The sequence below is a fragment of the Perca fluviatilis genome, chromosome 12 (genome assembly GCF_010015445.1).
Source record: "Perca fluviatilis chromosome 12, GENO_Pfluv_1.0, whole genome shotgun sequence".
Taxonomy (NCBI): domain Eukaryota; kingdom Metazoa; phylum Chordata; class Actinopteri; order Perciformes; family Percidae; genus Perca; species Perca fluviatilis.
In genome coordinates this window covers 35103479-35113478 of record NC_053123.1, presented here as the reverse complement: position 1 = coordinate 35113478, position 10000 = coordinate 35103479, and the positions used below count along the sequence as shown (strand labels likewise).

The 10000-nt window shown below is 42.5% G+C and overlaps 2 protein-coding genes across 2 annotated transcripts in view; both read right to left on the bottom strand.

Moving 5' to 3' along the window:
* LOC120569475 overlaps positions 1-1178 on the bottom strand; it is an 18703-nt gene extending 17525 nt beyond the window's left edge. Inside the window, exons 1-2 of the mRNA XM_039817334.1 lie at positions 1091-1178; positions 1-90 (exon numbers count right to left, since the gene is read on the bottom strand). The exon at positions 1-90 is cut by the window's left edge and continues 85 nt beyond it. Coding sequence (XP_039673268.1) covers positions 1-90; positions 1091-1178 — 178 coding nt within the window. The remainder of the gene's footprint in view (positions 91-1090) is intronic.
* lmln (leishmanolysin-like (metallopeptidase M8 family)) overlaps positions 1-10000 on the bottom strand; it is a 41634-nt gene that overhangs the window by 8952 nt on the left and 22682 nt on the right. The gene's annotated exons all lie outside the window — the stretch shown is intronic.

The window sequence follows — 10000 nt, the reverse complement described above, 5'->3', positions numbered from 1 at the left end:
GGGCGCGGGAGATGGACTCAACTTCGGGACCCAGCTGGGCTTCCTGTGGATCAGGGAGGCAGCAGAGACGCTCTGATTGGATTAAATAAACTGAGGCACAACAGTTTTGAATGTTTATTGGAAAATATTAACAGTCTGTTTGGTGGAGGTTGCAGCTGGTGTTGATCTGAGGCCAGCTCTGTCAAGGTTTTGGACGCACGCGACGCGACGCACGCCGCACGTGACGCACGCACGCGACGCGCACGCACGACGCCAAGACGCACGCACGCCGCACGCACGCACGCATTTTTGAAAACTCCGGGATATGAGGCTATAACTATAAATGGTCAACTAGTGGATCATGTACAATCCTATAGATAGCTAGGGACAAGTATTGACTACAAATTAAATTTCCAGGAAAATTGTGAGGAAAGGACAACAGCACCTATACTGTTTGAGAAAATTGTACCATTTTCATATAGACAAGACCATGATGACATTATTCTATTAGGCCAGCTCTGTCAAGAGAAACACTCCGTGAGCTGGTGAATGCAGGTTAACGGTTGCTGTCACTACCCAAAGTGAGTAGATTGCAGGTTTGAGTAGCGCATGCTCAGATTTAAACTGTTTACGGCATAACGTGTCTTACTGAAATTTGTGAAATCTGTAAAATAATAAACATTTCTCTTTACATACAATAACAGAAGATGGAAATCATTTCAAAAACGTTTTAGCTCTCTATGATTGTTAGATTGCTAACGTTAGCTCAAAACGCCATTCAAGTGACAGCCAATGTTGTGTTTGATTGCTAACTTGTAGCTAGCAGTCATTTCAAAAACGTTTTAGCTATCTATGATTGTTTGATTGCTAACGTTAGCTCAAACCGCCGTTAGCATCTAGTAGGCTACTTGATTGCTAACGTTAGCTCAAACCGCGGTTAGCATCTAGTCGTTAGCTCAAACCGCCGTTAGCATCTAGTAGGCTACTTGATTGCTAACGTTAGCTCAAACCGCCGTTAGCATCTTGTAGGTTACTTGTCGCAAAGTGACGCATGCGCAACTCACATCTGCACTCTACTCACTTTGGGTAGTGACAGTTGCTGTTGTCTCACCTCTGTTGTGTCTCCTCTCCAGAGTGTTCAGGCTGAAAGAGTCCCCCAGCGTATCGAGCCCCATTTTAAAGGTTCCGGGAGAGACCATGTTTCATGTAGCAAAGGGGTGTTGGAGTACTTTAAGTGACTGTACTTGCTAAACTAACTATGTTTGATTGGATTAGGTAACATAATGTAAGTAAACTGAAATAACAGTAGAGATGTATTTGATGTGTTGGTTGTATTTTGTATAACTGTTCAAATTAAGTACATTTCAGACTTAACTTGTAATATGGTAGGGTCGAAATAAGGTCAGTGGCAGGCTATGAAAGGCTGCCCGTTTTCCTCTTAGCGCTGCTGCTGTCTGGACCGCATGCTGCCTGTGATGTTCAGTTTGCTGGTCGCAATCATGGCGTACATGTTTGTGTTAATTGTTGGGGAAATAAACACCTGTTGATCTGCACCGTACCTCTGCCTCAAGCCTCCTGCTGTACTTATCCAACTGCTATGCGGCCATTCTAACAGGGGGCAGAGCCAGATGTTGGAAACCCAAACCTGGGGAGGGGTCGGGGGTGGGGGGGGTGCTCCATTTACACCAGCTATATGAACTGTTTTTCAAGACATTTGATAACAGTAAGCTTAGCAATTTGTACATTAATTTGGGAAAACATAATATCACCAAACTCCACCAGACTCTATGTAAATAATCAAGACTTTTAGCGTGTATAGAGCCAGCATATCTCCACCAGACTCCATGTTAATAATCAGGACTTCTAGCGTGTATAGAGCCAGCATATCTCCACCAGACTCCATGTAAATAATCAGGACTTTTAGCGTGTATAGAGCCAGCATATCTCCACCAGACTCCATGTTAATAATCAGGACTTCCTAGCTGTATAGAGCCAGCATATCTCCACCAGACTCGATGTTAATAATCAGGACTTTTAGAGTGTATAGAGCCAGCATATCTCCACCAGACTCCATGTTAATAATCAGGACTTCTAGCGTATAGAGCCAGCATATCTCCACCAGACTCCATGTAAATAATCAGGACTTTTAGAGTGTATAGAGCCAGCATATCTCCACCAGACTCCATGTAAATAATCAGGACTTCTAGCGTGTATAGAGCCAAGCATATCTCCACCAGACTCCATGTAAATAATCAGGACTTTTAGCGTTATAGAGCCAGCATATCTCCACCAGACTCCATGTTAATAATCAGGCTTTTAGCGTGTATAGAGCCAGCATATCTCCACCAGACTCCATGTTAATAATCAGGACTTTTAGCGTGTATAGAGCCAGCATATTTCCACCAGACTCCATATAAATAATCAGGACTTCTAGCGTGTATAGAGCCAGCATATCTCCACCAGACTCCATGTAAATAATCAGGACTTTTAAGCTGTAGTTAGAGCCAGCATATCTCCACCAGACTCCAGAAAATAATCAGGACTTTTAGCGTGTATAGAGCCAGCATATCTCCACCAGACTCCATGTAAATAATCAGGACTTTTAGCGTGTATAGAGCCAGCATATCTCCACATGTAAATGGGTGAATTAAGGGTTAATTTCAACCAAACCAGAGTGGTGATTGTTGGAACAGTGGAAAGATGAACCAAGACGGCTTTTGATAGTTTTATTTAGTTTCTGTCCACTTTGAATGAAGCGTGTTTTACGCACGATAAAGTCCTGATTATTTACATGGAGTCTGGTGTAGTTTGGTGATGGTGATTTCGGGCTGTTTCATGTTAAACTAAAAGGATCTTACTCTTTAACTAAAAGGTCTGTCTCTGTAGGGATCCTTTATCCATAATGTTGTCAGACACTTAGAATAATAATCGGAGTCTGGCTGATTAATACCGGACCAACTGTTGAGTGTGATTAATACCTGTCACGATGACTAATAACTGCATGTTTTAGTGTTTAAAAGCTGATTAATGTGAATGTTAACTGCTGTTTGAGTTCCAGCTGAGTGGCTTTTATTTAACAGACTCATTAAGATCAGCAGCTGTTGGGAAGGTGCAGGCGGGGGGGAGTGGGAGAGACGACCGCTGTGCGTTTATAACAACCATTTGTATCCTGATAGTACATATGTATGATGGTCTTTGAATTTATTTCTTTTTAAGCTTTTGTGACAGTTTATTGATCCTTTAGATGTGTTGTTGACACTTTTTAGAACATTAAGGGTTTTTTTTTTGGACAATTTGTTGCTTTTTCAAAACGTTTTTAGGAATTATTTTGATGCTTTTCAGAAGTTTGAGTGTCAAAAAAGTGTAAAAATGTCAAAAGAAATATATTTTCAGATATTGAGGGTAACAGTTTTTGGAGCCTTTTTACACACACACACACACACACACACACACACACACACACACACACACACACACACACACACACACACACACACACACACACACACACACACACACACACACACACACACACACACACACACACACACACACACACACACACACACACACACAAAGAGACACAGACAGACACACGCACACACGCACGCACAGAGACACACACATACAGAGAGACAGACACACACCCACGATGAAGACCAGATCAGAGCCGGTAGATTTCAGGTTCTCGGTGTGAAAACGTTCTGATGAAGATGAGACAACAGCTGATCAAAGTCAATGTTTGTCCCAGAGTTCAGCTGTAAAAAAGGTATATCACTGACTATGTCTCTGTCTGTGTATCTCTGTGTGCGTGTGTGTCTGTGTTCTTATCTCTGCGGGTAAGTAGCGTGTGTGTCTGTGTGTCTGTGTATCTCTGTGTGCGTGTGTGTGTGAGTGAAATATATTTTAAACCAGACCAGACAGACGTCTCCAGGATACAGACCACATTTATTGTGACAGATGAAACCTCTCAGTCGTACCCTGCCCCCCCAAATAAATAGATCAAAACTATTTTAATAACTCAAAGTGTTTCTGCATCAGATTCAGAGGAAACTATCACACGTTTCTGCTCCAACACACCGCACACACACACACACACACACACACACACACACACACACACACACACACACACACACACACACACACACACACACACACACACACACACACACACACACACACACACACACACACACACACACACACACACACACACACACCTGCTCCGACATCTTAATGCCTAAACATGGAATAATAATAATAATAATCTCCTGAAGCCCAGAGGCATTTTAGGGTCAAAAGTTTTACACGCACACACACGCGTACACAAACACACACGCACGCACATACACACACGCACGTACACAAACACACACGCAGACACACAGACACAGGAAACTATTGTTGAGGTTTCTGCTTTAACATCTTAATAACTAAACATGGAATATTAATAATAAAATAATAATAATAAAAATAAAATATTAATAATAAAATAAAAATAAAATAATAATAAAAATAAAATAATAATAAAATAATATTAATAATAATCCTGTCGACCAACAAGCAACTTTTTGTTCTTCAGTCAAAATTAAAAATTAGTTTTTCAACGTTTTGGACGTCTTTTTCGACACTTTTGTGCTTTTCCGACGATGTTTTAGTCGATTTCTTCGGCTCCTTTTGGACGTTTTTGAAGCTTCTTTTTGTTCTTTTTGTTTCTCAAATGCTATAAAATTTCATAAAAACACCCAAATTCAATGAAAGTAGTGAACTGATCATTTATTGAACTCGTGAAGAGCGCTGTAGGGAACCATCCACGTTATTATTTTTTGACAATTTGGTTGAAAGAAAACCCCAAATTTCTGATAGAGAAACTTTTTGAAAATGGGCCAAATTTGACCCCGAAGACAACGGGAGAGTTAAGAGGTCAAAACGACGTGGCCACGGCCAGATTTCCAAACTTAACTGCAAAAAACAGAAGCCAACGACCCAGCGGGTAAAGTTACAGATGCCACGGACATGTATGCAGTTTGTTTTGTATGAATGTACCAAAAGTCAGACTCCCCAAAACTCAACTCTACAGAAGACTTATGAACGAAAACACACCCGAGTCAGTCCCTCCAGAAAAACGAGATCATGTGATCGCATAATCGGCCAAATAAGCTGCACTTTCGCCGCATAATTTGCCGATTTCCGCGCAAAATGTGGGGCTTGCATGATTTCGTAATCCCCGCATTTTCATTGCAAAAAAGTCCCATAATATATCTTAAAGGGATACTCCACCGTTAGTTGAAATAGGGCTCATCGCGGTCTCCCCTAGCTGTAGATAGGTGGGGTCTCCTCTAGCTGTAGATAGGTGGGGTCTCCTCTAGCTGTAGATAGGTGAGGTCTCCTCTAGCTGTAGATAGGTGGGGTCTCCTCTAGCTGTAGATAGGTGGGGTCTCCTCTAGCTGTAGATAGGTGGGTCTCCTCTAGCTGTAGATAGGTGGGGTCTCATCTAGCTGTAGATAGGTGGGGTCTCATCTAGCTGTAGATGTGGGGTCTCCTCTAGCTGTAGATAGGTGGGGTCCCTCTAGCTGTAGATAGGTGGGGTCTCCCCTAGCTGTAGATAGGTGGGGTTTCCTCTAGCTGTAGATAGGTGGGGTCTCCTCTAGCTGTAGATAGGTGGGGTCTCCCCTAGCTGTAGATAGGTGGGGTCTCCTCTAGCTGTAGATAGGTGGGGTCTCCTCTAGCTGTAGATAGGTGGGCCAACGCATTTTTTGTGCATGAATTGTTTTAGTCCGGTGCAGCAACGGCAGCGCCGCCGCTAGTTAGCTTAGCGTAGTGAATTGAATCCTATGTTGCCGGTTAGCATGTTGTGAGTAAAAGTGAGCCAACAAAAGACAAAAAAACAACCTAATTACTTGCACTGAGACAAACAATGCGTCGGCCCACCTACCTACAGTCGGGGGAGACCGTGATAAGAACTATTTCAACAAACGGAGTATTCCTTTAACAGAAAGTTGAAAAATGTTGCGTTTACTTCACACAAGAGCAGCCATGTTCCCCTGTTGCCATGGGAACGTTATGAAGTGACGTAATTATACGACGTGAACATCATCGAAAAGCTGGGTGTTGGGGAGAAATCACTTCTTTTTTTTGTTTTTTGCAAGTTCCCGCAATTTCATCGCATAAAATTGCATAAATATATTTAGCATCTTCCATCGAATCTTTTAAGAAAACGTGCCGCATAATCAAGGATTTTTACCCCGCGACAATCACTAAAAAAACTGCATTTTTCTGGTAGGACTGTTAATCTATCGTCCCTACGGCTTCACACACGAGACACGAGAAGAAAAAGGAAAACAGGACGTTAAGAAAGTCTCATATTTCGACACGATCTCGCGGCAGTTCGTGAAACGGTCACGTCATTTGTAATCTATATATATATATAAATTTGGGTTCACAATACATTTTGGCCACCCTAGTTGTGCGCCGAACCGAAAAACACATGGAAAGTGTTTTTTTGAACTGCAAATTACTTGACATTCAAAAGTAGAGGTGTTGAAATTAATCAAATAATCCGTGCATGAAATCGTGGACGATGCTGCATCGATAATCGGCTAGCTCATAATCGATTATTTCTGTTTACAATTTGATGTAGGCCTAACAACATCTCTGTTTACATATTCTGGTATGTTTTGCACATTCAGGAGGTGCCATGTGCTCAGTGCTGTATAGTTTTATGAATCCAACTTATTTAGTATTAGAGCTCTGCAGAATGTTTGGTTTTTGAAGCTTGAAAAGCTATGAATTAAATATCCTACATGGCTTTAATAGAAACATGTATTTAACGCATCGTGATGCATCGAGATATCGAATCGAAGACATGATAATCGTAATCGAATCGGGAGATCAGTGAAGACTCGCACCTCTGTTGAAAAGCAGAATTTGGGCAGATTTGCCGACTCTGAGACTCAGAAGTTCCCCCGAGAAGCAGAGAGAGAGTTTTCATATTCAGGCTGTGAAACAGATTGTTGTTAAAAAAAAATAATGTATCATCGGGAACTCTTTTGGTGACTTTTGTAGGCTTCATGTCAACAAAAATGCGACAAAAAGCGTACAAAAATGTCGGAAAAGGCAACAAATTTACAGTGACAAATGTCTGAGAAAGCCACAATAAAGTCGGAAACAAAAGGCTACCAAAATGTGAAAAAAATAAGTGACATGCAGTAACAAAAGCACGCCAATAAACTCTCCATGTCTGGCCCTCGGTGTGGTTCTCTTTCTCCAGTGTGGCCCTCTGGGAAAATGAGTTTTCCCCCCCCCCGGTGTGCACAGACACGTTTATCTCTGGGTTTTTTCGTGGTGGTCAGCACGTAATGGGAAGCATCTATACGGACGGTTGTTTAGGAAAAGAAGAACAGGGAAAGGACACGTCACACCTGGGTGAAAGTCCTGTGTTGTTTGACCCATCCCACCCCGCCCCCCAACCAACCTCCCTTCGCACAGTTTTGGCATTTCATACTACTCCCTAACCAACGTGGCATCATGACTTTGCGTAAACATACACGCCACTTTCTTAAAGCCAAATGGTGTGTTAGCTGTACGCATTTTGAGCTATCCACGTGTATGTCTATGCTGTATACAGCGGATGTAAACATACACGCCACATGGCGCGTTATCGCGAGAACAACGTCTAGGAAAAGAACATTGGGAAAGGCTTTGGTAACACAAAAAAACACACAAAAAACACGACGGTGACCAACGTCACACGCTTAGGAAAACAACAAACGGTTGGGTTTAGGAAAGAAACATTGGGGGAAGGTTTTACCCAACCTCCCTCCTTTCATTACTACTCGCTACGGCGATTATTCACATGTAATGTAAGTCAACGGAGGCCAAACGGCGTTGATAAACACGCTAAAAAGCGATTATGCGTCTTGATAACACGCGAAAATGGCATACGAATTGGCGTGTCATACATACGCCACTTCATGAGATCAGTCTGCCCTAACGCAGTCGTGCTGCGATCACGAAAGATGCTTCCCGTTGAAATACATTAGTCTAAAAAACGTGCTGACCACCACGAAAACCCCCCCGAGATAAACGTGTCCTGTGTACGGACAAATAGATACAAAATAGATAAAATTACGTGACCGTTTCACGAACTGACGTGAGACTGGGTTGCATATTTACATTTACATGACAAGTTTTCTGCTTTGAATGTTTAAAACAGTTACCGGCCGCTGCCACCAGGGGTCAGCAGACCAGCATTCACAGGAAGTACGCTGACCTTTCAGCATAAAAGTCTGGTTTTAAAAAAACAATAGTGTTTGTAGTTTTAAAAAGCGGCCGAGCAGACGCTCTGTCTACGTTTCCTCCCCGGTCTGGGTCTGTTGTTGGGGAGATGGCAGCCAGGCTGATCCACAGTCTTTAGAGCGAGAAAAAGATCCAGGAAAAAGACAAAAGATCTCATTCTTTAGTCACTATGGCACGAAGGACCAAAGATATAAGATCTCATTCTTTAGTCAATGCAGCACGAAGGACCAAAGACAGATCTCATTCTTTAGTCAATGTGGCACGAAGGACCAAAGATATAAGATCTCATTCTTTAGTCAATGCAGCACGAAGGACCAAAGACAGATCTCATTCTTTAGTCACTGTGGCACGAAGGACCAAAGATATAAGATCTCATTCTTTAGTCACTGCAGCACTAAGGACCAAAGACAGATCTCATTCTTTAGTCACTAGCTAAGTTTCCATCCACTTGTCAATCAAATGATCTTTTTATCTATCTTTTTTGAGACGTGTATCGCTGTTTGAGCGCCTTCCATTTACTCCGCAGGACGTCCCACGGCTTGTCGTAACCTTTGTTGGTCATTTCCTTCGCTAGTTCCTTGATAAATTATGGCATTTCTATTTTTGCTATCTAAAATAGCCGTTATATTTTGCTCGTAAATTAAATTCAAAAAGTCTCTCGTCTCCTCGTTCGTCCACTTCCATCATGTCTTTGTTGACGCCCGTCATGTGTGCAGACAGAGAGGAAATACTGGGCGGGAATGAACTCAAACTTCTTCTTCGTTTTGTGGCGGGTTGCAACCATAAAGTGACCTAAAACTTAATCGCAATTCATTAATTTATTCGGAAAATAACGTTTCCATCAGCGTTTATCGCATAAGCCGTATATATTGATTAATATAAATTGATAAAAATCCGATGAGACCGAACATATTTCATTTGAGTCGATATGCATGAAATTCTATCGAATTTTACTGTTTCCATAATGGCATTTTTCATTCAATATCACTTAATTCGGATAAAAACGTGTGGATGGAAACATAGCTACTGTAGCACGAAGGACCACAGACAGATCTCATTCTTTAGTCACTGTAGCATGAAGGACAAAAAGAAACAGAATCCAATGAAGGTGGATGATCCCGAGGTGAAGTAAAGCTGTGAATTCTGGGTAGAAAAGGCATTCAGCTGCACCAACGAGCCAATAAAAAGACAGATATCGTCCCGGCAGCTTTTTTTTTTTGTCTTGGGACAAAAACCTGATTTGGTTTTCTTGTTGTTGTTGTTCTTCGGCGAAAAAAGATCCCTGACGGAGGATAGAGATGGAGTGAGCGGAGGAATGAAGGAGTAGAGATCCTGAGGAGTGGGTGGATTTTAACTATTCGGATTTTTCCTTTCGATTACGGTTCTGGTTGATACTTTGAGGCATTGAAACGGGTCACATGCTTATTTAAAAAAACATTTCCCCGGGAAAGCCTAGCCTGGATGCCAGCCGAACTTAGCTTAGAAGTTCGGTCCGGACTTGATCCCATTGTGCACGTCTCCGCGGCACCACACTACTCATGGCGGTTTTTCCACTACGTGGTACCTTCTCGACTCTACCCGGCTCGACTCAGCTCAGCCGCGGTGCCCCGTCCTCCATTTCCCCGTTGCAGATTTAGTACCGCCTCATGCGTGGCGAGGCGAGCGTGGCTGGCAGGAAACTGCCGCGACCTTAAAAGGTGAATTATACTAGCCGCATCCA